The sequence below is a fragment of the Muntiacus reevesi genome, chromosome 7, assembly GCF_963930625.1.
Source record: "Muntiacus reevesi chromosome 7, mMunRee1.1, whole genome shotgun sequence".
Classification (NCBI taxonomy): Eukaryota; Metazoa; Chordata; class Mammalia; order Artiodactyla; family Cervidae; genus Muntiacus; species Muntiacus reevesi.
In genome coordinates, this window is record NC_089255.1 from 95,975,721 (window position 1) to 96,003,178 (window position 27,458).

Sequence of the window (27,458 nt, forward strand, 5' to 3'; positions counted from 1 at the left end):
CACGTTGCGCTACCTTGTCAGTCCTCACGGAAGTCAACCCTGAGTGTTCACTGGAAGGACTGGTGCTGAAGCTGAAACTCCAGTGCTTTGGCCACCTGATGCGAAAAGTTGACTCCTTAGAAAAGACCCTGATGCTGCGAAAGATTGAAGGCGGGAGGAGAAGGGGGCGACAGAGGATGAGATGGCTGGGTGGCATCACCAACTTGATGGACATGACTTTGAGTAAACTCTGGGAGCTGGTGATGGACAGGGAGGCCTGGCGTGCTGCAGTCCATGGGGTCACAAAGAATTGGACACAACTGAGCGACTGAACAACAAAATAAGTGAAGTGGACACTCAACTAATAACATGCACTACAGGGATGATTATGTGAGGAGACGCTCTGCCAACCTGCAGGGAAGTACATAAATATTTATTCTTCAAATATATTAATTGTTCCACAAATGTCCTGATAACAGAGTTGGCTATTTTGACAAGATGCATTTAAGTGATTGATGATGGTGGAGATGTGTGATGACTATAAACGACTAAAAGAAACATCTATTGTCTGGAACATAATTTAAAATAACCCATTGAGGAAATTGGATTAATTATATACCTCTGTAATAAGAACTAAAATGAAAAAAAAATAGACAAAACAGCTGCAATTGTACTATTCACACACAAATAATATCTTGCTTCAATATTTATTTTATGGCAAAAATAGACTATAATATATTCACTTCACATATATGACAGTCATTCAAAGTTTTTTGCCCATTAAATGTACACACTTTTACAAACCAATGACAGTTTGGAAGATTTAAGCTCTTCTGATTATACGTTTTTACGTTGTTGATCATCAGACAGCAGCACATAAAATTGCTTTTTAAACTAGAAAATACTAGACAACTACGTATACAATGTGATTTTGAAAAGATAGAATTCCCAATGCATTGCTTGAATTATAGGAAACTTTCTGAGAAAATGTACTTCATAAAAATTGTCTCTAAATATTTACGTTTCTGAGGACATTTGAGTCATATCAACAGCAGTTGGAATTTTTAAATACATTATTATCTAGATATTCATTTTTAAACTATGCTTTGCTTAATTTGCTATGGGTGGGGTTTGGACTGCTTCAGTTTTTAACAAAGAAATATACAACAAACTCCTGTATTGTTGCAATGCAATCTTCATCTGGACTAAGTAGCATTTTTAAAATTCGGAATATCTCCCTCTTTTAAGCACAAGAGAGTGAAACACTGAGGTGTTTTCATAGGAAAATATTTAATGTTTGCATGATAAAAACTAAGTGTTTTATATTTTAATGTAAAAAATTACTTGAGAATACAGTAAAAAGCAAAAAATATTTTCTAATGGCCCAATGCCAACCTCCGGAGTAAGGTTTAACAGTTCATCCAAGTTTTTTAAGGCTTAATACTTTTAAAAATATTTTTATTTTCTCCCCTCATTTTCAATGTGTTGCTTAGAGATCGAATACACTGATAACTGTGTAATAGCTCAATTCTACAATAAGAAATTAGGCTGCTTACTTTTAATATAGAACTGAAAAGAATCTAACATGGAGAGTCTAAACTGACACTAACAGAAAAGTCCTCAAAGGTTAAGAATCTCTTGTACAGTAACCACTTCGACTTCTCTACTGAGCCACAAGCCCACACTATGCAAATAAGACCCACCAGACTGCTACTCATCCCAAAGTCGTCACAAGTAGAGCATTTTCTCCCTTTTTTTTCTTTTTCATCTTTTTGTTTTGTGGGCTTAAGATTTGTTTTACTTTTAATCTCGTTTTTATTAAACCTGCTCTGGAAATGTTTGTCACCTCTAGACAGCACTTCCTTTTTTTCAGGCTATTTGTTAGTTATCCTGTTTCCATTTTGGTATACCCTAGCCAGAATTGAATGTATTAGATAAAATGTGATGATCTTGTCCAATCTGAAAACCCCTTTGCATGCAGGTCAAGTCGTGTCCGACTCCTCGCAACCCCATGGACTGCAGCCCACCAGCCTCCTCTGTCCGTGGGATTGCCCAGGCAAGAATCCTGGAGTGGGCTGTCATTTCCTTCTCCAGGGGAACTTTCCGACCCAGGGATGGGACCCATTTGTTTTTTTTTATCTCCTGCATTGACAGATGGATTCCTTACCAACTGCGCTACCTGGAATTCCTAGAACTAGGAAGACTGAACCAGCACGGTAATTATTCCAGGAAAAGTACAAAACCATTAGATCCCTTCAGGACACTTAACTCTAAGATTAAATCCCGTTTCAATAAATATTTCTCATTCAACGGTCCATTAATTTCATGTGATTTCTAATAAATTTCTGGAAAAAGATGTTTGGAGACTCGTAGCATTAGAGAGTAATCTGACCTGTGATATTTGCAACTCTTATGAAAAGTGAGTGACTAAGCTTACCTTCCTCATTTATTTGTTCAGTTCTCCTCAGCTGATAAATGAGCATATGGAGGTGGAAGGTCATTACCATTACATCAGTCTACCCAAAAAGTGAGGGCCAACAGGTTCATGTCCGGGATAACCCAGATAATCCAACCGTTGGAACTTCCTTGGTTGTACATACCTGCTCCTGAGAGTGAATACATCTTTTCTTACTAAGTTTTAAAGCTTGAATTTAAAATACACATGAGCACTAGAAATGGTGGTGGTGACAACCGAAATGGAGGACTGGTCTTTACATAGTTTTAAAACCCCTACCAGTCAGTTTAAAATTGCGGATTCATTCCATTGGAATCACGTACCGCTGTAGCCAGTGTGGGGACACTACAGATCCAAAGCTAGGCGGCGTCGAGATTGTAAACGGTCCTTTGATACGACACACCACGAAGTCACGTGTAATGGGCGGAATCGTGTGCAGAAGATCTGCCTGATGAGTGATTTTGAAACTTTTCCAGCAGGACGTTGGCCACACTCTCAGTCCGAGTGCACGTTTGTGCGCTCAGCTGCTTCAGCCACTTCTGACTCTGAGACCCCACGGACTGTGGCCCACCAGGCTCTCTGTCCGTGGGGTTCTCCAGACAAGAACACTGGAGTGGGTTGCCGTGTCCTCCTCCAGCGGACCTTCTCAAGCCAGGGATCGAACCTGCATCTTTTTTTTTTTTAATAGTGAGACATTTTATTAATCACTTTAATCAAACAGAAATAGAAAAGTCAAGGTACGCCCATATGTTTCTAGAGTGAGGACCAGAAATACGGTTTGAGAGTGGGATACTCCATTGTTATTCAAAACGCAGGAAGTCAGATAAAATGTCTTTCTTGTCAAGAGGAAGACAGTATTTTTAAGACATACACATGCATTCTATACACCTCTGCTTAGTGACCATACAAAGACATCTTCTGATAGTTTCCTAGGTATAGGCCACAAGCCCACCATACATATAGTTTTCTAGTAAGGTCCTTTGTATTATTTTTATAATCAATCTCCCTTATATGAATAGCAAACCAGGGATATCCATTATCATAGCAAATGCTGGTGTAGTGCGAACCTGCATCTCTTATGTCTACAGGTGGTTAAATTATTCCCTTCTTGTCACCCATTTATATTTACTTATAATATTAAAAGCATAATTTAAAATAAGTATACAGTTACTCATTGGAAAAGACCCTGATGCTGGGAAAGACTGAAGGCGGGAGGAGAAGGGGGAGACAGAGGATGAGATGGTTGGATGGCATCACCGACTCGATGGGCACGAGTTTGGGTGAACTCCGGAGTTGGTGATGGACAGGGAGGCCTGGCGTGCCGCAGTCCATGGGGCTGCAGAGAGTCAGACAGGACTGAGCGACTGAACAACAGCAACCTGTGCTTACTGTCTCTTTCTGAACCCAGCAACATATTGGATAAAGTTCAGATTTACTCCAGGTTTTAGAAAATGAGTATTTTACGTAGTTCTGGAAATACGCCACCAGCCAGGCCCACCTCACACAGTGTGGCCTGGAGCCACTCCAGCTGCGGGAACACTCGCCCGGGGCTCCTGCGTCCTCAGCTGGGGGCCGCGGGCCTCCGGCCACCTCCCGGCCCAGGCCCACCTTCCCCCGCCCCCACCCCGCCTCCAGGCCAGGACCACCCCCAGGCAGACGGCGGAAGCGGGCAAGGCAGGGGCTGCTGCCAGCTCACCCGCCTCCGCCCGGCGCCCGCTCACCCGCCCGTCCCTGGCCTTCACACGCCACCCGAGTTTCTCAAACGATGGGACGCTCGTGACATGGAATTCCCTCACGAAACACTCATCAATCTGACTTCAGCTGCTTGCTGAGGACCAGGCCCACTGCCGGGGAAGCCGGAATCGTTTCTGTGCTCGCCAGCAGGGTGCGGCGGGGAGGAGAGTGGCCAAGTGTTTCTCTCCGAGTACTGATGTGACTACCCTTTCAGACCCCTGTGGTCTCAATAAGCTTTGGGAGACCAAGCCAAAGACGTTAGGGCCCACTCATAAGTAGTGTTTCCCTTTGTAGACAATACTCTAATAGTTTCACATTCATCGGAACTTTTAGAGCATAATTTTTATCTGGGAACTACCTGTACTACGCCAGTTTAACCACCCAAGGACCCTTTCGATTATTTTCTAAAATCATCTGTCCACACACTCCTAACACATGCAAACCTTAACCCACCAAACTTTGGTTTTTTTCTCATTTTTTTTTAAAGTAATTATAGATACTTAGGGTAAATGAAGCTCTATTGCAGGACTTTGAAAAACTCACGTTCTTTCAAGAATTGTTTTCCCAGACAAATTCCTAATGGACCTAGCTCTCTATTTTTGAAGTGTCTGTCCCTCAGTTCAAAAAAATGGGGTCCCCTCTAATTTAGACCATTTTAATAAACTTTAAACTGAAAAGAGATAGTTTAGCTTCTTCTACCTGAAATGTTGATAGAAAGAAAATTCCCTCCATGTCTATCCAAAAGAATTCCTTTTAAAAGTCTGATTTTTTTAAATGATCTATAATAAACTGAAGTTTTTTATATTTTAATAAGACCACTGGAGTGGGTTCGACCCTGGGTCTCCTGCATTGCAGCCGGATTCTTTTGCGCCACCAAGGAAGCCCAATATAAAGCTTTATGTTACATGTAACAAGGACACTTATATTTCCTTAATATTGCAAACATTAAGTTACTGACCCACTTGAAAGGACTGTTTTCTTCTCCTGAAGAGGCAGCGGAAAGGGTGGCCATGCCCTGCTGCCGTCACCCACGCTCACTCCTCCCCGGGCGCCTGCCCCGCCTGGTCTTCCCGGGAGCTTCTGGCAGGCACAGCCTCGGTCTCAGTCCTGCCGGCATGGCTTGAAGGCTACATTCTAGGGCTTTCTGAATGTTTCACAGCGGATGTTCCAGAAGGAAATAAGCAATGAAGACTGCGATTCCAAATGAGGTTCTAAAATGAACACTTCCCGTGTTCAAAACTACCCGCTAGAGCATTTTATCAAAAGATCCTGCTAATCAGGAGAACTGATGCCAGAGATGCCAACACCCATCAGTGGAAAACGCTGGTTTGTAACCTACTTTTTGTGAAGATGCACATTTTGGTAATTTTGATATGAGACTAAGAATATCAACAAACAAAAGACACTAAAATACAGAAGCACTGTGTAAGTTTGGCAGACAGAACATCCTCAACTCAGACACGGTGAGCCGATGAAACCTCAACTTTCTACAGCTTGACCGTGATAATCATATGACTTCAAAAGTCCAGAAATGTAGATTTATTTTTATTCAGAAATACTTTCATATTCTCTGTTCATCAAAAGTTTAAAAATTCAAAACGGACACAGAAAAATTACATGGGTCTTAGAAGCTATGTCAAACATGCGAGTTTTAAGAGCGACATTTACACAGTGTAATTTAGCCCTCGTAAGTAATTTTCTTATAATCAAATTATTATGACAGGAACACAAACATACCATATATTACTCTTTAAATTTTTGTTTTACAATATGTTCTCGTCAATGGGACACTTCAAAGTGTTTAAACCTGACAGAAAAGCATTAAAAAAAAAAAGTACCAATGGAAGAAAAAAGTATGAGGAACACACCTGTCCTTTACCTGGTGTGACGATGGGAAACGCCACACTAAAAGCACTCTTCACCCATTCTCCTGGAGCGCTCTTCTGAATATCTACACTTGGGTCTACTGTTCTTTAAACTCATTTTAGACTTAAAATCAATTCTTTGTTCCCAAGTGAGAAAGGGGCCACTTCCAACATTCACGTTCATTGATGCCCTCTGCGTTTCCTCTAAAGGGGCCGGTTTCTGGGTCAGAGTCAGGCAGGGAGCTGCTGTAAGAAGGAAAGCCAGTCTCACAGCTAACCAGACTCCGGTGCAGCAGTGAGCGGAACCGCTTTAGGAGTGACCCCGGCATCGGAACCGCCCCTCGACACCGCTCACTGCGGGAAGGAACCCTGGGTGTGACGTGGGGGAAGCTCGACGTGTTGGAGAAGCAGCCTCAGGAAGAGAGGGCTCCTCAGCTGAAGGCGCGGGCCAGTCCTCACCTCCTCGGCCCGCGGGGACCAGCCCCTCGCAATCCCCCTGCCCGCGGGGCGCGGGTGGGGGAGCCGGAGCCGCCGGCCGGGGGAGCTAGAGGATTGCGGAGAGGAGACCCCGGGCCGCCTCGGACACCACGGTCAGCGGCCCCGCAGGTCTGCGCTGTGGTGTGGGGAGAGGAGGTGAGACTATTAAACCCCTGCCTTCTTTCAACCAAAAGAAAGCAAAGCCTCTTCGTGGCTCCTTTTAAACCTGATTTGTTTTTAAAAAAAAGAAAAAGGAAGAGAGTTGCAGGTGGAAAAACTTCAAGGAAACAGAGGGAGCTGTTGCCCGTGATTCAGCCCCCACCCCGAACCCCGCTCTGCCCCTGCGGCTCAGTCTGAGAGCCGGGGACACCGCATGCTTTGCAAAGACGAAGGCAGCTTGCATTTGCCATCCTGCGTAGCTGCGTCCTAGTCATCCTACGGACTCTTACCCCATCCCTTCCAAAACACTTTCAATATGTCTGTTGCTATGTACTGTTTCACCTATAAAGCAATATTAAAAATTAAAAAATAATTAAAAACTCAGATTTGTTTGCAAACAAAAAAAGTGCTTAAAACCATCTAATGCAACTGTTTTTCACTTCATTTTCAACCAAAAAAAAAAAAAAAAAAAAACATTTGGGTTTATGAATAATACTGAAAAAAAATTAGTGAATCTGATTCTTCCCATACATTTTTTTAAAAATGTGCCTTTATTCCCCATGTTAACTTACATTAACTGACTCATTTCCGTACCTTAATGAGTTGAACTCTTGCTTGGAAAATATAGAAGGTACAAATATATAGAACTTTTAGGACTAAAAAATTTTCTGAATATAAAAATGCTTTCTATACTTCAAAAATAACACTTTTAGATTCTTGTTGTAGTTTTGGGTTTGATAACTTAAGTACCCAAGGTTTTTTTATTTTAAAATAACAAAATAACATGGTTTTAAATACAAAGTTATCTAGGAACCACTCATCTATGGATCAGCCCCACGAAAAGTTTAGTTCCTCAACAAGAAAACCCCAAATATTCTCGTCATAAAATAAAATTCCATTATCAAAAACTAGCTTAAGATAGAAAACTGTATGCCTTAGTGATTGCCAGAACTGCCCAACATAGCTTCAGTAAAATAGAGAGAACTGATCTAGAAAATACAATCTCCACATGTGTGCAAGTTCTGCAAGTCAACCAGCTGGACCCCGGGAAGCCGCGGCCCTGCCATCGGGCGCCGTCCTTCCCAGCGAAGCCCCTCCACTTCGGCCCCGCCCGGGTCCTCCCAGGGCTCATCCCGACCCGGCGCCTGCATTCTTCCCGCCACCTACGCCCGCCGCAGCGCCCGCGGGGGTCGGCGCCAGGACAAAGCGCGAGTCGGCCAGCACGCCTCCGTCCTTTCTGAGCTGTGAAGACCTCCGTGACCGTCTCGGAGCGCGGGCCTAGATGAGCCGGGAGCTCCGGAGGAACTGGATGAGCACGCGGTACACGAACGTGTACTGGCAGAGGGTCTGCACCATCAGCATTCGCTGCCGCCGCAGCAGGTCCAGCACCCGCGGGACGTCCAGCGCCTGGCGGGGGGAGCGGGGTGAGAGCGGGGCTCCAGAGACCGCGGCGGGGGGTGGGGGGTCCTGGGGGACCCTGGCCGCGGGCAGGCAGCCTCTTTGCTACTCGGCATCTCCTTCGGAGAAGCTCGAGGACGTCTGTGCGGAGAGCCGTGGCCGTGGGGGGTGGGGGTGGGGGTCCCTCTGTGCCCTGTTTCCGGCCCCCCTCTCCCTCGGGGGTGGGGGGGTGGGGGTCCCTCTGTTTCCGGCCCCCCTCTCCCCTCGGGGGTGGGGGGGATGGGGGTCCCTCTGGGCCCGGCCCCTCTCTCCCCTCGGGGGTGGGGGGTGGGGGGTCCCTGTGTGCCCGGCCCCCCTCTCCCCTCGGGGGTGGGGGGGTCCCTCTGTTTCCGGCCCCCCCCGGGGGTGGGGGGGTCCCTCTGTTTCCGGCCCCCCTCTCCCCTCGGGGGTGGGGGGTCCCTCTGTGCCCGGCCCCCCCTCTCCCCGCGCCCACAGAGGAGCAAGCACCTCGTTGTGCTCCAGGCAGGCGATCATGATCTCCGACAGAATGACGACGCCTGTCCGTCCCACGCCCGCACTGCAGTGCACCAGCAGCGGGGGGTTTGGGCTTTTGGGTTCACTCGTGCTGTTCGTGTGGCGTCGAACAGACTGGATCTCTTCGAGGTATGCTGTGAAACGTGGATGACACAGACAGACACACAGGGCCTTAGGCCGATGAGACCGACCATCTTCAGGTCGTCTGCACTGGCTGAGAAGGCCCCAGACGCAGGGCGCCGGGCGCCGACGAACCAGCCCAGCTACTCACCCGCAGGGCGGTCTCGGGCGAGCTCCTGCCTTTACCTGGAAACCGGTTTTTCTCATCCGCAAAATGAAAGACTTCAGGGAACAGGAACTGCCTGGCTCACTAACCAAGTTATACTCTGAAACGTCTTCTGCTAAGCTTTCCCCGAACGCTGGACATTTTCAGCTTAAATCAAGCCCAGCCTCGCAGGCAGCAATACAGAGGCAAGAGGGAGGCTCCGGCGCGGGAGCGCAGACACTTACAGAGGAAGCCCTTGAGGTCCTCGGGGCAGCCGTGCTCCGGCCAGTCGGTGTACTGCAGGTGCCAGATGGTCCGCTCCTGCCCGCTCAGCAGGTGCTTCATCTTCAGGCCCGTGGTGGCGTAGCAGCCGGAGTCCGTGCGGAAGCGCGTGGTGATCTTGAACCGACCGTAGGTCACGCTGTTGTGCCTCGAGCCGAGGCGCGGCCAGTACCTGAAGCTCTTCTCCCTTCCGCCCTCCTGTCAGAGAGAGCGCTCAGAAACGCGGCCGCACCGGCCGAGGATGCCCTGCCCGGGGAGCGCTCAGAAACGCGGCCGGACCGGCCGAGGATGCCCCCGCACCGGGAGCGCTCAGAAACGCAGCTGGACCGGCCGAGGATGCCCCCGCACCGGGAGCGCTCACAAACACGGCCGCACCGGCCGAGGATGCCCTTGCCTGGGGGAGCATCGAGACTCGAGACTCGGACCCGTGCCCCTGCCCGTTCTCTAAAGTCAGGACCCACGGCCTCATCGTCACTGTCCGGCTGAGGCCGCGAGAAGACCAAGGGAGAGAAGTGAGTCCTCACCTCCTCTGCCGTCACCATGGCTATAATCGCGATCCCCTGTTCCCACACCATCTGCCAAAAATCCGGGCAGGTATTTTGCAGTGGTCCCTGAGTGGCAATATAGTCCCATTCGATTCCACTGACAGAGATCTGAAATTAGAAACCGATTTTTAAAAAATGAGTATGTGTGTGTATAACGCATGCATATACATTTGTTCATGGTAATACTTAAAAAGGAAACTGAACTATTCAGATGAAGACTTTCATCTTACTCTTTTTCCTTATTAGTATAATTTCCATTACTGACACCTTTATAAGCATAAGCATTATGAATTTATGTAATATCTATATGTGACCTGTATATATTTCCTTAACCTCTCCAAATCTCAGTTCTCATCTGCACAGTAAAAATACTCTCTGCCCTCTTGTCGGGATTGCTCGAGTCAACACATTCATCGCCCTGCACATATCAGGGTGTCAGTAAACGGCTGTTACTCCTGCTGGCAGGTGGTTCTTCTGAAAATAACATCAGCATCATCGCACCCCAAAGTTCAAACACAATCTTCCCTCGTGAAGCACGGCGCGCAGCAGGATCAAGTACAAGCAGCTAAGTCAAAAACCTAAGTCAAATGTCAGATTTCTCGGGGGAAAGAAAATGTCTTCCTACCTAAGGAGTTCACCGCTGAACTTCTGAGCCAGGATCACTCTCCATGATGATACTAAATTTCCACTTAAGATTGAAAAGGGTCTTAAGATTGAAAACTTCTTTGAAAACATTCTAATAATTATGAGAGCTGTAGTCAGGAAATGGGCTTAAATCTCAGCTCCCCCATACCGAGTGATGACCGTAACGGGCTTCCAGAGTGCCCTGAGTAAACCCTGGGACCAAGACGCAGCCCGATCATGCCCCCGCCCTCCCACGCGGCCCCAGGCCCCACAGCGAACAAGGACCAGGGTGAGGGGCTGGGGGGGCGATGCACTTCCTGACTCGGGGGTCAGTCCAGCGGCCCACACCGCACACTGCAGGGTGATCTGGGAATTCCTCCCGCTGTTGCTGAAGATCTCGAAATACCACCAGAGAGCCTCAGCATTCTTCAACTCTCACCCATCCAGTCAAGGGAGACGGGATACACTATTCTAAAGAAATGCTCCGTTTTTAAATACGTCACCTCAATCCCGTCCAACTCTGCACAACCCCATGGACTGTAGCCCTCCAGGCTCCTCTGTCCATGGGATTCCCCAGGCAAGGATACTGGAGTGGGGGGCCATGCCCACCTCCAGGGGATCTTTTCAACCCAGGAATGGAACCCAGGCCTCTTATGGCCCCTGCATTGGAGGGTGGGCTCTTTACCACTAGCGCCGCCTCGAGAGCAAAGCTTGTGCGTGGAACTCTGCTGGGTGCTCTGTGGCCGCCTGCAGGGGAGGGGCTTTGGGGAGAATGGATGCCTGCGTATGTCTGGCTGAGTCCCCTCACTGTGCACTCGAAACCATCACTGCATGGTTAATTGGCTACACCTCAGGACCAAATCAAAAGTGTTTTAAAAATAAAAAGCTCAGGCAAAGATTCCCAAAGACTGTCAAGGGCAGACTGCTGGGTCCGGGAAGTCTCACTTGTGAAATGGCTCTCATCCAACGTCACCTGCAAACTGAATAAAATGTGGGAAAGAAGAAAGGCAACACCTGATCGTGGGCACTTTCTCATTCACTCACTGTAAGGAAACGTCTTCTTTCCGGAGCTAGGAACTGACTGCGCACCCGGCGTGAACAGAGGCGGCGGCGATGGAGAAGACAGAGCCTCTGGCTTTTCTCACCGCCCCCGGGGGGACCACCCCTTTCTCCTCTTTACTGGGCGGAACCTTACTCAGGTACATGGCATTACCCTGTTTCCGGGGGGGTAAAGGGGCACCGCCTGCCCACGGAACAGAACGGTGTTTTAAAAGGAGTGAGAGAGTGGGCGAGGAGCGCAGACGGCTCCAGTGTGAGGGACAGCGTTGGTGACACCACCCGACACACACGTGCGTCGCACCAAAATGCACGAGGTGCGTGACAAGGGAAAACGAGCCGTTCAGCTGCTCCTGAGAGAACCTATGAGCTAGAGAGGGCTTCAGATTCAGAAGCACCCAAGTGCTCCAGGCAGACAGACAGTGGCCCAGAAGTCCTGGGGACGATGCTGGGGGCAGGGGAACCAAAGACCGTCCTGCCCTGGGGTACGGATTTCCCAGCCTGCAGACAAGTCTGTCAAAATGGTTCCAAACGAGGGTGTTTTTAGAAAACAGGCTTGAAAACAAGCCTCACCCCTCTGTTGTTACTCATTTAACTGCAGGACTCTGCCCCACCATTCTGACACTCCCCTCACCTTGATGTGGGAGGCGTTGATGTAGCCGGTGTTGTTCTCCTTGGTCGGGACCAGCTCCACCCTGGCGTCGTCGTAGGGAAGCACATCCTGGAACCGATTTCTTTCTGCGTTTTCAGGGAGGCGGGCTGTGGAGCACTCGCCATCAACTAGCCGTTTTTTAAGAATTCTTTCATATTCTGTGAATACCATTCCCTGCTCTAACCGCTGTTCCAGAATTTTACACTGAAAAACACAAAGTGAGGAAGACTATGACTGCAGTCCCAGGCCACACGCAGCTGCACCCTGACTGCACGTCTGAAAACTGGCTTTCTGCCTCAAGTCTAGTGTTATCCAATACTGAAAACTCTAGGTGAAACTGAAGTTAAATTTAGCAAGTCATTACAATGAAAGGACAAATGAAATAATCTTCTTGGTGAGAAATATAATGCAAAGTTCTGTTTAAACTTGTTCTAGAATAATTCATTGAATTCGGTTTCTCTAAATCTATAGTCAATCACTTGACCCCCTTAGAAGGTTTGGGACTGAGGCGTATACACTGCTGTAGCTAAAATGGATAATCATCAGGGACCTGCTGCAAGCACAGGAACTCTGCTCAATGTCAGGAGGCAGTCTGGACGGGAGAGGGGTTTGGGGGAGAATGGATACATGTACACGGATGGCGGAGTCCCTCTGCTGTCCACCTGGAAATATCACAACATTGTTAACTGGCTATACTTCAATATAAAAAATTTTTAAAAATTACCTGACCCCCTAAGAACAGAAAATTCTCCTGGAGAACAGTAAATCCTAGAGTAGGATAATTAATTCCAACTTCTATGAACAAGTGCTTCAATTCTGTAATATGATATATAAAATGCTAAAATAGTCAATGTTGGAAATGATCTCCAGGATCCAGGTGTAAGCAAAGTAATTTCTGCTTAGCATAATTCATGCCTGCCTAATCCTGACAGAACAGAACCTCACAGCAGATATGTCTCAGTCCCAAGGAAAGTTTTGGAAAACTCAGTAACTGTTCGCTGTTAAGTTTTCGGTATCAGGACAGCAGTCATTGTCCGCGTTCTTTCCTATGAGTACTCACATGCAACTGCTGATTTATTCTAACTTTACGGCCACAAGAAGGTAAAGAACAGCAGCCAGAAACCAAAAGACAAAAACCAACATTTAGCCTGAAATTATCTATTGAGGCGTTAGCTATAACCTTGCCCCAGTTTTGCAGTCCAGATGACAAAGTTCCTAATACTCCTGTAAGATTATCAAATGGCTCAGAAAATCCGGCAGATTCTCAGGAGGGCAGCTCTGCAGCGCGGCCGTCCCCGAGAAGGCGGGCGGCCTGGGGTCCGGTACGTACCCTCTCATCATTAGTGGCTCTGGCCGGCACGTCCTTCTCCTCGTCAGGCAGCGGCAGTCGAGACAGGGAGAGTCCATTTAGAGCAGCCAATTTGAGAGGACCGATTTTTTTTGCATCTCCTCGGCTCTTTTTCATTCCCTACAAAAATATTTACAGGTGTATATATCAAACATACACACATACAATCCCTCTGAGAAGAGATTTCAGTGGACTGAAGACAGGAAAGAAACAGAGGGAGGGAAGGTTCTCCTAAACCAACCACCGCAGGGGAGATGAGATGACGCTCCCACACACACACGCACACACACACATTTGTTTCACAAATATGAGGAGGAAGACATTCCATTCAAGGCCAAAGCCCTGATAAGTCTTCCAGATAGAAGGTTTTGAAATGCAGCTGGTTTCAGGGCTCTGTTGTAATGGAAGGTGAGGTTCCAAGCAGATGGCATTCCTTCACAGGATTCACAGGACTCCTGAATGTCAAACTGTGACACGCACGAAACTCAGCTGGAGTCCACGATAAGGGTTTTAAATGCAGTGGCCTGACTGTAGTAAGCTTTCATACATTTAAAAAAAAGTTCCTTTCTCAGCTTTCTGCGGTGGCTCTGCTGTCTTCTACAATCTGTGGCAGACTTGTGTGACTTGGGCTAGACTACCACACTTCTGGTAAATGCTGCATTTTCAAGTGAAGAGAACAGCAGGGCCAAAATCTCTGTCATTACACCATGAGAGGGTATGAGAGAGGGCATCCGTGGAATTCTGTCTTCTGAAAACTGGGGTTTCTTCAAGCCAGCAATTCTGCTCTCACAGGCAAAGCAGCCCAAGAATGCCAAGTCCTCTTTAATAGTCTACACCTCCTGGGAAGCCATGGGATATAATTGTGATGACGGCAGGCCCACTCTGACAGAAATGGTTTCCTCAGTTCTGTCTCATAAATGAAATCGACTCTACCCCAGCTGTCAGCCTCGCGGGGAGACCGAGAGGGAGGCCCACAGACCACCAGGCTCCTGCTCAGGTGACAAAGTCGTGATTCTCGGGTGGGCAGCCAACAGGTAAGCGGCTAACAGCGCGCCGGGGGGGCCGTCCTGACGTGTGACGCTTGCCAGGTTCCAGGGTGCAAATTCTCCCACCACGGCTAACGTCAACCTGCCTCACGAGAGCCCGAAAATGGAATACTCAGCTCCAGCACTTCTCGGCCTGAAAATGCTCCAGCACACGTCCTGGGTGACTGCTAAGGTCAACTGTAAAGCCAGTATTTGAAGAAAGGGGCTCATAGTCAAAACTCACCCCAAACACCCCTCACTTCGCCGTCAGAGGTTTTAAATGTACAGGCCGAATGGTGGTTTCTCCTGTGAGAACCACCACACAAGACTGAGAGTGAAACAAAAACTCTTTATGTAAATGCAGAAGCATTCCAACCAGTCCACCTCTGCCTGATAGCAATCAAGTCCCTGCAGGTGGAGACGGGTGGAGAACTCCAGAATGTTCCTGCTTATCTGCAATTCATTTCACTGTTTTTAGTACTAAACCTCCATAACCATAATTCACATAGTATGTTCATTCACTTGTGGTCACCATTAAAACAACAAAGGCAACCCGGAGTTACTACAAAGGGGGTCAGAAGGGTAGCAGGGGGTTGAACTCCAGCTCTTGGGAAGTCAGTCAATTAAATGTATGATGCAACCTCACAATAATAAGTTAAACTTGACTGAGCACTTTCTACGAGCCAGGACCTCACTTTTTTCCCTCCAACAACTCTCTGGGGTTGTCTCAATTACAAATGAAAAAACAGGAGTCAGAGAGATTAAGTTCTTGGTCCAAGGTCACACCAGCTAGCTGCCTCCTTATAAATGGTAAACAGGCTCAAAACAACAGAAACCCCGCATTCAAGTCAGTCGTGCTGCACGACAGAATTCAGAAAACACTTTCTGAGTCTAACCTTAAGTGGGACCTAACAGCGCACCACAGAAGGCAGAGGAGGGGTGCCCGTCCCGTCCCGGGTCTTGGATGGAGGAGCTGGGGGGCTGGTGTGTGAAGGGCATGGCCCCCTGGGAGAGAACCAGTGAACAGCACAGTCTGGACTCAGAGCCGATTTCCACTCCTAGGTCCTGTACCTATTCCCAGGCCACGGCTGCCATTCACGTTCTTTGAGTAAGAACGTGCCTTATTTGAAAAGTCCGGGGCGGGGCGGGGGGGGGGGGGGGGTGCTTCCCTGGTGGTTCGGTGGTTTGGAGTCTGCCAATGCAGGGGACGCAGGTTTGATCCCTGGTCTGGGATGATTCCACCTGCCCTGGGGCAACCAAGCTCACATGCCGCAAACAAGGGGAGCAGAAGCATAACCCAGTCCACGGTCTCACTGACACTTGTAGGCCTCCAAGTCAAGGAGGGAGGCATCTTGCACCTTTAGAGAACCCTAATCACAGTCCTCAGATTAGCATAGCTTGCTGGGCCCCTTCAAAAACTACAGGGACAACAGACTTGAATACTGGACTCTAGGCGTTAAGAACTAGGCACAGTCCTTGATGCAATCAGTGAAGAGTGTCAACTACGAGAGGGCCGGAGCGACAGGTGAGGACTCAGACCGAGTTACTCCTTCCCGGAGACACATCCACACCCCGTCCCGCCCTGAATCACTGACGCTGGGCCGCCCCTCCGCTTCAGCCGACCTGAGACACTGGCCTTTACTGTAGGCAGTTGAGTAAGAATGCACTCCCAGGAAAAAGTGAAAATCAATTTAGAGAGCCCACTTGCCAGGACAGGAAACATGGAGGGGGTTCAGCCCCTGCTCTGGGAAGATCCCACGTGCCTCGAAACAACTAAGGCGCAGCGACTGAGCCTGGGCCACAACCACTGAAGCCCGCACAGCCAGAGCCCCAAGGAGACCCCGCGGAGAGCAGCCTAACGGCCGCCCCTGGAGAAAGTCCACACGCAGCAACAGAGATCCCGCACAGCCAAAAGTGAAGTGACTGATTTTCCAAAACAAACTTACAGTTCAAGACCATTCAGAGAAAACACATTTAAATCCACAGCACTGTTAGTCGTTCGAGTCTGTGTACAGTCATCTATTTCATAACCACTGTTAGGAATTTTCCTCCTGCTTGTGAAGATGTTTGTGACGTCTCAGAGGATCGAATAATACATGAGGCCAGGACCACATTTGCGACGGGCCCTCAGGTCTGAGCGTGCTGACCAGCAGAAACGGGAGGCAGAGGCCCCAGCTGCCAGGATACGGGGGTCAACGGCAAGACCGAATGCATAGGCTAATGAATCACTCTCACCCAGCAAGAGCCCCGGGCACGGGGAATGGAGGCCTGAGAAAAGCGGAGTCTGAGTCAGGCAGCCAGATGACCCAGAGTGGACACACGGACGTGAAAACGCCACAAATGCTTGGGCAACGCTGAGGGCCTCACAGTGAAAAAGTTTCAGTGGGAAGAGAGAAAACAACAAGGCTGAGACAAGCAATTATTACTTAATAAAATGTGTGTGTGTGTGTGTGTGTGTGTGTGTTAGTTGCTCAGTTGTGTCCAACTCCTTACAACCCCAGGGACTGTAGCTCTCCAGGCTCCTCTGTCCATGGGATTCTCCAGGCAGGAATACTGGAGTGGGTAGCCATGTCCTTCTCCAGGAGATCTTCCCCACCCAGGGATCGAACCCGGGTCTGCATGCAATATTTTAAAATATTCAATACAACCTCAATGCAGAACAGTGTAGAAGAGAGGAGAACCAGCTACAAAGACAAATACGGGCTTAAAATCCGGTCACTCGCGAGCTATGTGACCTTGGGAAAGTTACTGAGTATCTCAGAGTCCACCTTCTCATCTGTAGAAACAACAGGCCTGTTGTAAAGTGCTGGCTCTGCTTGTGGCCAATACTCTGGGAACGGCCTTCACCAACTAGAGATGAGGCTATGCTGTTCCCTAGTTTGCCTCAAGCAGATAAGAAAGTGCTTAAATCCGCACGCTTTATCACACCGAGTATGAAGGAACTGCATTTTCTACCAGGGACCTTCCTCGGGCTCTCAGCTCACTCAGTCACTTTTTTAAAGACATCTGGGGTGCTCGGGTTTTTGGTCTTGGCAAAGCAGCCCAGAATCACCCTCCAGTCCCCGGAGATCACAGCACAGCAGTTTAATCCGCACCCACACAGACTCCACTAAGGACACCTCAGGGGAGCTTCCCTGACCCCACAGGAGCCCCAGGCTGTTCTTACCCGGGGCTCACAAGGCGGTCTTGGCCCAAATCATGAAATCCTCACTTCCTCTTCCCTTGTACCACCTTCTGGAAACTACCCATTCACTGTTTCTATTCCATTCCACAGAGCCTCCTACATTCACCTTTCCCTCCGTCTAAGCCATTATCTCTAGCAATGTCACCAAGATTCTAATCAATCCCCATCATTTCCATAGATAGTCAAACTCAGAGTGTTCCAAAATAAAGCAAAAATAGGGTAAAACGTGTGTGTCTGCTGGGGAACGGGGCTGTTTGAAAGAAGTTCCAAGGAAAAAGCTGAAAACACCAGAAGTCACAGACAAGACGGACAAAGGGCAGACGGTGCAGAGAAGGGCAGGTCTGCAGGGGGCACCGCGCTGCAGGGTGAGGCCCCCGCGCCCACCCCGCACCGCGCACGGCTCACCCCCAGCGGCGGCTCACCCCCAGCGGCGGAAGCCCTTCCACCGCGTTCTTCTTCGCGGAGAGGAGATCAGACGCCGGCCTCTTCTGCAGGGAGTCCCTCCGGGCGCGGTACCTCCCCGATGTGGTGAGGTCTGACTCAGACGCGGACGGCGACAAGAGCCCGTCCCGCCGGGGCCGCAGGCCCTCCCCGGGCGCACCGCCCGGGGCCTGGGGCTCCAGGATGTGCAGGGGCCCAGGGGCCGGGGGCGCGGCGCGGGGGCCGTCCAGGGGGCGTCCGCTCCGGGGGCCGGGGGGTGGCGCAGGCCCCTCCTCGGGGTCCTCGTCCTCATCCTCATCACTGCTGTGGATCAGCACGGTGGCGTCGGACAGGGACTTCCCGTGCCCGCCTCGCAGGCTGCCCCGCGGCCCGGTGGCGCCGTCCTCCGCCCGCGGCGCCGGGGCCGCTGCGGCCCTCTCCTGCAGCCGCAGGCCCTCGAGGCCGTGCGCCAGGCCGGCCAACTCCACGCTGTTGCGCTCCTGCAGCCGCGCGCGCCGGGCAACCGTCAGCGGCTCGCTCACCTCCTGCAGGGAGTGCGCCACCGGCGAGCTGTCCTCCTGGAAGGTCTGCACGGAGTGGTGCACGCGGCGCGTGATGAGGTCGGGGCTGCTGCTGGCGGGCGGCTGGCGGGACAGGTCCGGGGTGCTGTTCGCTGGCCGCGGGTGCGGGTAGGGGGGCGGCGGGCGGTACACCTGCGTCCTCAGGATGCTGGGCGCCGGGCAGTCGCGCGCCTGCAGCTGCGCGTTGGTCAGCTCGGGCACGCTCACGGCGCCCAACCCCGGGCGCCGCCCGGCCGCCGAGGAATAGGGGTAGGGCGCCGGGCTGTGGAAGCTGTGGCTGAGGCTGAAGGCGCCGGGGGCCGCGGGTGGGGAGCCCGGGCGCGCGTGCTCGCGGATCTCGGGCTGGCTGTACCCCAGGCTGAGGTTCCGCAGCGAGCGGCTATGTCGCTCCGCCGGCGCCAGGCCGCGCTGCAGCTGCTTCATGACCGTCTCGTAGTCGGGGGTCGGGCGGTAGGACGGCGGGATCAGGGCACTGTGCCGGTGAGAGGGCACGTAGTCGGGCCTCAGGACGTCGCTGCCCGTGATGCTGGGGTTCGAGGAGCCCGGCGAGGGCTGCAGGTAGGGCTGCGGGCTGTTCAAGGAGCTGGTGCTGTGCGCGCTGTACACGCTGCCGTTGCGGGCGCGCCCGCCGAGCTCGGCCTGCACGCGGTCCAGGCTGGTCTGAGAGTGGCAGTAGAAGCCATTCTGGTTGGTCACGAAGAGGTTATCTGCGGGCGGGGTGACAAGACCGTTAGCAGGCACTTTATAAGATTTTTTTCTGAATGTTCTGGATTGGACCAATTACTCAAACACTGAGACGGCCTGAACACTGATGACCTCCGCCCTGTGGTTTATGAAACCAGGCTGAAGGGACCCGCCTCGACTCACACCGCTGGACCCTAGACGCGCGGTTTCTGGGCACCTTGCCTCCTCACCTCCAGAATGGGGTGGTTCTGCCTGCTCCAAGAGCGGGATTCACGACCTCACATCCAGTAAAGAACAGCTTCTATGCTCAATATTAAGAGTACAACTGTACCACTAGACACTGCCCTCTTCTGAAAGTCAAGAGCACGTGTTTTACTAGAGACAAAGCAGGCTTTCCAGAACTCTGGGGAGCTGAAAGCAGAAATACCCTTGGGTGTGTGGCCCTGCTGAGGCTGAGCGAGTTCAAGCACCGACTGTCTGTAAACATTTCCTGAAATGAAACTCGAGGCGGGTTGTGTAATTCCTCCAGAATGAAGATAACAGGGCAAAGAGTTCAGCAAGATCTAAACCTCTCGAGGTCCACGAGTGTCACTGGTAGCTGCACACCTCACCAGGGGCCGGAAGCCAAGAAGACCCCGACAAAGACAGGCGCACCTGCCCCCGGCTCCGCCCCACCTGAGTAAGACTGGGGTCACAGCGAGCAGAGTTAGCAGCCTCATCTGTCCACGGAGGCTGCGTGGGCACCTGCTCAGGCTGAAAGGAGGCCTGCTTCTTCAGTCCCGCCTGCAGTTCACCTGAGAAACTACCTAGGGTGACTTCTAACGCGTCAATGGAAAGACCACCAGAGAACAGCTGCCACTGATAAAAACATTCTTTTTCTACTCAAAAGCCTCAGGATGGTTTTATCCAAGGGGACAGGCCAGCGTCTCACGTGTGGTCTCTGTTGGGCGGCATACACAGCCACGATGACACCGGCCTGTCTCCCTGCGGACGCACCGAGCTTCTCCTGTCTGGAGAGCGCTGAGGCCTGCGTCTGTGGCGGCCCCTCTGCTCACAGCCGTCACCGCTCGCTCAGCCTCGCCCCCGCCCCTCTAGACCAGCGTAATACGCACCCCCTGCTCTGCGCACCCCCAAACCCTCCGAGAAGACTCTGGGTGCGGTATGTGTAGGGAATGATTACGATCCAGACAAAAAGGGAAAGTACAGAAATCACCAGAACCCAAGGAAGAAGTGTTGCAGCTGAAGGAGGGAAGTGTTGCAAGTGAAGGAGCCAGGGTCACAGGAGCCGGGGCCGGAAGGAGCGCTTCCGGCTGGGGCTGAGCGATGGGGTCAGGGACGCCTCCGGGACACACGGCACGCGGGGCCTGGAGGGCGGGCGGCTGCCGTTTCACCAGCAGTCGGGCCCCCTGGCTCTGAGCGCTCTCGGGGTGCCCTCCTCCCCGCGGGCAGGCACAGCCGCGTGTGGCGTCACAGTCGGGGGAACGTGCGCAGAGCGTACAGAGGCAGTCCCCTGCCCCTCCCCGGCCACCCTGGGCACCCTTGCAGAGGGAAGGGGCTCCGGCCCAGAGCCCTCCTGCCAGGGCGGGGGGGGGGGTGTAACCCGAGGAGGGGTGCGCGTGCCCGCAGAAGCCACGAGAGTTTGAGTCTGTGCCCACAGCACAGCCCGTCCGGCGGAAGCGTGTGGGCAGGGGCAGGCAGGAAAAGGACGCGGGGGGTGACCGAGCGGGGCGGGCAGCGGGGAGACTCGGCAGAGACGGCGTGGCTGCAGGAGCCTGGGGCTGGAGAAGGCACGGGACGGGCGGGGCGGTGAGACCTGGAACAGAAGCACCGAGGGACGTCTCAGAGGACGCGCAACGCTAGACACGGGATCGACCGGCAGGGACGTGGGATGAGCCGGGCCGCTGAGTGTCAGAAGACCCAGGGAGGGTGGGAACCGACGATGTCAGTCAGCTCCTGTGTGCAGTGACTGATGAGCGGTCTCAAAAAAAAAAACAAAAACCAAAAAAACAGACTGCACTGGCAGGAGCAGAGAGAGAGGGAGGAGGAGATACAGAACAGATGTTCCATGAAGTTAATCAGAGGCAAGAGGATTTGCAACTGTCTGGGAACTGAAGGCAAAAATGAGAAAAAAAAATTACAAGCAGTTTGGAATCCCAGTAACCAGGCGGGCGGGGGCGCAGTGACTTCACCAGAAGGAGAAGGGAAGCTGGGGAGGGACTTGTGGAGCAGGGTGATGAGCTCAGCTCCAGGATGTCAAGCCGGCAGCACGCGGGGGCAGCGGAACCAGCGCTCCCACCCAGCCCGCGGTCCTGAGGGCCCCCTGAACGGCCCCCAGCCTGCCGGACGGGGCCACGTGGGGCTGGAGCTCAGGAGTGAAGGCGGGCTGGGGAACGCGGACAGTCCTCCTAGCTGAGACCCCAACTGCGGATGAGACGAGATCAACTGGACGCCTGCGGAGGGAGCGGGCCCTGGGCAGACCTTCGGGACAGGGAACCCCGAGGGGGCAGGAGCGGGAGCGGCCAGCGCGCAGAAGGGGCTGGAACGCTGGGGTCCGACGGGAGGGCGGGTGTGCGGGGCGGGGGCCCTGCGCGAGGGCGGCTTGGCGGCGCAGCACAGGCGGGAGGGGAAGGGGGCCAGTAAGCAGAAGGGGCACACAGGCTATCACGCTCAGAGCGGGAAGAAAATGGAAGAGAAGGTAGTTCACGCTGCAGTCTGGAGAGAGAGGAAAGACATTAGGACGCTCGCAGGTGGAGGAAAAGGGAGGAACAGAGCGGAAATCCAGTGCAGAGAAGAGAGACTTTTTTTGGGGGGGGTCACAAAACCACAGGAGGGCAGCGTGCAAGGAGAAGCCAGTGAAGAAGGTAAAAGTAACACCCCGAGGTGCACACTCTGCGACTCCACAGCAAAATCCATCCCCGTGTTCCCCCCGCCCCCCACCAGCTCACCGCAGGGAAACTCTCACCAACAACGCGTCACCACCCACCTCCCGGTCCCCTCACACGCCACCCTCCACAGTTCCCTGCTTCGCCGTCTGTGCCGGGGCAGTCACCCCCCACCCCCACCCAAAAGCAGGGGCAGCGGCCCCACCTGGGAGCTCGCCGCTCCCCGCCTTCCGAGGTCACCCCTCTTTCCAGAAAGCCTTCCTCAGACAGCCTAGCTCCCTCTCATCACAACACACCTGTTCCCTCTGTACCTAAGTCATCTGTGTGCTTGTGTTATCCTCCTGTATTAGGCTCTAAGCTTCTTAAGATGTGGAATTACCTCTCTGCATCCATCTCCCCGCCTTTATAGCAGAGCCTTGTGACAGAGTAAAGTAAAATGCTTGTAAAATGAATGCTGGAGATACAGCTTCGGAGGCGCTGTCTTCACACAGCTCAATGTGCCCGTTGTTTGAAGGATAAACATAAATAGAGGAAAATAACCCTTTACAACGGGAAGGTCTCAGGCAAGAAAAAACGCAGAACAAGCCTGGGACCTCCGGGGCTGGAAAGCACAGAAGCGCTCAGAGCCCACGGGGCACGTGTTAACAGGACTTGGGAGCCAGTCTGAAGGAGTGCCCATGGGCCAAATTCAGGATCAAATCTGAGCATCAGAATCTGATGCTGCATGTTTTCTACCCATACCCAAACAAGACTGCCTCTAACAGCAGCCTCTTTTATGAGTCCAGGCTGGTTATCATCTTGATAGTAATTCTGTGAAATTAAATTTTTAAGTTATTTGTGTAACAACTTCAGCCAAAAAACTATTCTGGCTTCAAGATCTCCAAGCCTTCATGATTTATTCAAATTATACTAATTTTGTAAGCCATTTCAGAAATGGTGTACTTTACCGAGGGAAGAGGTGTATGGCTCTGCATAATGTCCATTATACTGCAGCTGGGGTGGGGCGGCCATCACATAGGGTTGCGGCTTGGGCTAAGAATCGGAAAGTTGGAAACAGGGTTAAAACACATCGTCTATGGAATATGTGTAGCACAGTCCCTTTCTGGCTTCTTTCTCTTCACTGAGAAGCTTCTGAAGGAGACTGACGCATTATATATGAAAAATAAACATCAAGACCTATAGCTCCTACCCTGTCTATCCTTCTCAGGGTTTCCCAGAAAGGCAATGCCAAGTGTTATGCTCTGATATCAGACAGCAGACGGCACCAGAAAGCAGAAACAGACATAGGTTTCCTGAATTCTTATATAAACAATCGATTAGAACAAACTTATATGAACTATATTTAATCTTATTAGCAAATTTTAAATATCTACTAACTTCTGATTACTCTTGGCTAATAGTCAATGTTTTCAGTATTAAGTTGGACCTAATATTTTAAAATATATAACACAATAAATGTTACATATATAAATATTAGTCTTAAGTTGCAGAAAATCACTATTTCTTTGGTCAAATGTCAGCATACTTCAATGGTTCAGACTAAAAACTAACACTGCTAAAAGCGTATTTTATTAAGGAAGGCAACAGCACTAAAAAAAAAAAGGCAATTGTAATTTTCCTTCTTTCTTACCAGAGACATCCTCGAAGAAGACCTCCTCCTAATTGGGTTCACTATGACAGTCTGAGTTTGCCTGTAAAAATAAGACATGTTCTTGAGAAACACATATACACATGCTTATATGCACACAATCTTCCTAAACGTGCTAAGAAGAAAGTAAAATGATAAATCTTCCCAAGCGACAAGCTCACCCAATCATCAACCAGAGAAAAGGCAGGCGGTCCCCCAACCGCACTCCAGGGTCTGAACCTCGCGGAGCAGCGATCAGTCACCTGGACGAGCCCAGGGCCGGGCAGGAGGAACTATCCCCGGTCCACGCAGGCAGGCCCTCCGGAGCCATCAACAGCAGTGCGGAGGGGGCGCCAGGTGAGAGGACCACAGACTCATCCCCAGGGAAGAGTCGGCGCAAATGCGCCTCTCCAGCGGGCCGGGCTCAGCGCTGACCACCTCCGTTCTCAGCCCTCAGGACGGACGTCAGCTGCCAGCCTCAGAGCCAGAGGCAACGCAGTGCCTTTGACGGACAGCCTGTGAGCCGCTGACCACACACATGATCAAGAAACAAGCTGGGAACTTGGGAAACTTAGCAATATGTGTGTTAGCTGCGCAGTCGTGTCTGCCTCTTTGTGACCCCATGGACTGTAGCCCCCCAGGCTTCTCTGTCCATGGGATTCTCCAGACAAGAATACTGGAGTGGGCTGCCATTCCCTTCTCCGTAAGAAGAGATATTTCCTCTAAGAAACTAAGGTAGGGAGAGCAAAAGAGCAGGAACTTCGGTTCAGTGGGCTGGTGGTAACCCCATTTATTTTCCTCTGCAAGAAACTTCTCTCTGGTTCTAAGTGTACTTTTTAAAAAAGCAATGAAAAGTATTCAGGAGTCCTGGCTAACATTATCAGATAATTTGAGATTTTAAGCTCCTCAGAGCAAGGAATAAACATAGGTCACAAATAAGAAAAAGAAAATTCCTTTTGTCAGAATCTACCTTTTAAAGATAAAGGCAGGAGTTTTTGTTGTTCCTGTGTGTGGTCAGTTTTATTGCAAATAAGATCTAGGAACCTATACACATAGGATTCTTGAGTTTGTTCATGATGCAATTTTGTCAAAGCACTTTTTGAAAAACCTTTGAGCATCTATTCCTGGTCCATAAGCTTATGTGACATTAAATTACAGATTACCAAAAATGTCATCCTTGGTTATAGTGTTCCTAAGGACTAATTACTAGAAAATCCACAATCACAAAGTGACATTATCTCCATTTAATCAGTACATTTACCATCTCAAGCCTCAAATCTCAAAAATTATTCTCAACACTGTAACAACAAATTTCTTATATTAAATCCCTAAATATTAGCTAATTTTTATAAGATTTTTGAGGTAAAAGAAAATTACTCCTAATAGGAGCTATGAAGTAGCTGCAACTGCTTTTATGAATTGACTTTTTTTGATTAAACACTTTTTAAAATAACTTCCTTTTATTATCATTGGAACGTATTAAGGTTGGTGATGAAGAATAGAGGTCTCTTTCCCAAAGGATGCTCCCATTCTGCCAGTAATTATTATGCAACAAAAATAAAATGGATGTCAATTCCATTAGACTACAAAAATACCCACATCAGTTGGCAAAACATTATATTAGTAAAGTCAGGAGGGTGTATCTGAGCCTTTTTTCCCCCTTATTTATTTTTAATTGAAGGACAATTACAATTTTGTGGTTTCCGCCATACATCAACATGGGTCAGACACAGGTGCACACATGTCCCCTCGCTCGTGAGCCCCCCGCCCCTCTAGGTTGTCACAGAGCGCCGGTCTGAGTTCCCTGAGTCAGAGCAGACCCCCCGGGTGTCTGTTTCACAGGTTAGCTCTTTCTGAAAACGCTCCTTAGCTGCACAGTATTGCTGTTTAGTTGCTAAGGCCTGTCTGACACTTTGCCCCCATGGACTGCAGCCCTCCAGGTACAGACACCAAGCCCGTCTGCATTGGCAGGCTGGGTCCTTTAGCACCAAACTGACAGGGTAGCTCCTTAACTGCACGTTCATTTATTCCTCAGTTGAGCATCCAGGAGTTGAAGACACTGCCTTCTGTAACCTCGAGGTTTACCTTCCCTTTACCCTCCATCGTCAGGGCTAGGTTTAGGCCATGCTAGTTGGCCTCTGAAGCTTATATGTAGTCCAGAGACTCACTAAATTGACTAAACCTTTAAAGGACTACAAATTCAAAATGCAGAGATGAGGGAAAAGGCCATTGATAGGATCTTCCGACGACGTGTCCAGAGCTGCCCAGCCAGACACAAAAACAAAGGCTGTTAAACACGAAGCCCAAGGATGTGAGCTTAGGAGCAGAGGCGGCGCCCCACACGGGAGTCTATTCTGGCACCTTGCTGGCGGCCCCCAGGACGGAGGCGGCACCGCAGAGGCCACTTCCGCTAAAAACAAACCAGGACGTCTTCCTCCTGCCCAGCTGACGTAGGCAGCCTCTCCACCAGGTCTACATATTCTAACCTTCTCTTTATTCTTGCCAAAATCCTTGTCAATGCAGTTTTCTAGGAGACCAGCTAAACTTAGTAAACAGGAGAGAACGGTTAACAGTTAGTTGGTAGTGTTTAGGGGCAGTTACTATCCTGGTGGGTGCTTCTAAAAATGAGACAACTAAAGACCTTGGGGGGGGAAATCACTGGAATGTGTGTGTTGGAGAAAACACAATAAGAAAAGGCTGCTAGCCCAAGTAAAACAAATGATATTACTTACTGAAACGGTGTGGAAGGCTATACACGATTACCTCGGGGAATCCAAACACCAACTCCGAGAAGGAGGCTGGTTATTATCCTGATTTTACAGATGAGGAAACTGATACTTAGATTAACTAAACTGCTCCTGGTCACATGGCAAATAAGCAGAACTGGCATTAGAACCAGGCGGGTCTGTCAGATTCCTGAGCACATGCTCCTAACAGCCTGATTACCTGTCTGACGTCCCCCACCCCAACAGATGCAAGGGCTCCACAGAGGCAAAGGATACGCCATCGCACCGCTGGTGCACGGCATACAAGGGAGGCGCCAAACGTGTGCTGAGCAAGTGAACGAGACAGTGAGGGAGGACTAAAACGGAGCGCTTACCATGTGGGCCTCCCTGACAGCTCAGCTGGTAAAGAAACCACCTGCAATCCCGGAGACCCTGGTTCGACCCCTGGGTCAGGAAGATTCCCTGGAGAAGGGATAGGCTACCCTCTCCAGTATTCTTGGGCTTCCCTTGTGGCTCAGCTGGTAAAGAATCTGCCTGCAATGTGGGAGACCTGGGTTCAATCCCTGGCTTGGGAAGATCCCCTGTAGAAGGGATAGGCTACCCACTCCAGTATTCTTGGGCTTCCCTTGTGGCTCAGCTGGTAAAGAATCTGCCTGCAATGCAGAAAACCGAGGTTCGATCCCCAGGTCAGTAAGATTCCCTGGAGAAGGAAATGGCAACCCACTCCAGTACTCTCGCCTGGAGAATTCCAAGGACAGAGGAGTGCGACAGGCTGCAGTCCAGAGAATCGCAGAGAGTCAGATACGACCGCAACTAAGTTTCACTGTCACTTACAATTTACACTTTGAGCTGTAAAGACAGTGAATTTCTAAGAGCCGACTTTTGCTTTGTATGCTTTCTTTCTTGTATATTTCCAGCTATAGAGGAGTGAGATTCTGATGCACAAAAAATATGTT

General features: G+C 50.6%; 1 protein-coding gene across 2 annotated transcripts in view; it reads right to left on the reverse strand.

Moving 5' to 3' along the window:
- Nucleotides 1-5,692: 5,692 nt before the first annotated feature.
- The window catches only part of PTPN21 (protein tyrosine phosphatase non-receptor type 21), a 75,297-nt gene continuing 53,531 nt past the window's right edge, over nt 5,693-27,458 (reverse strand). For both annotated transcript variants that reach the window (XM_065940088.1, XM_065940087.1), the window contains 9 exons: nt 23,780-23,840; nt 23,097-23,181; nt 18,005-19,290; nt 13,356-13,493; nt 12,008-12,229; nt 9,673-9,801; nt 9,112-9,346; nt 8,575-8,735; nt 5,693-8,076 (listed from right to left, as the gene is read on the reverse strand). In XM_065940088.1, coding sequence (XP_065796160.1) covers nt 7,948-8,076; nt 8,575-8,735; nt 9,112-9,346; nt 9,673-9,801; nt 12,008-12,229; nt 13,356-13,493; nt 18,005-19,290; nt 23,097-23,181; nt 23,780-23,840 — 2,446 coding nt within the window. In that variant the 3' untranslated portion in view covers nt 5,693-7,947. The remainder of the gene's footprint in view (nt 8,077-8,574; nt 8,736-9,111; nt 9,347-9,672; nt 9,802-12,007; nt 12,230-13,355; nt 13,494-18,004; nt 19,291-23,096; nt 23,182-23,779; nt 23,841-27,458) is intronic.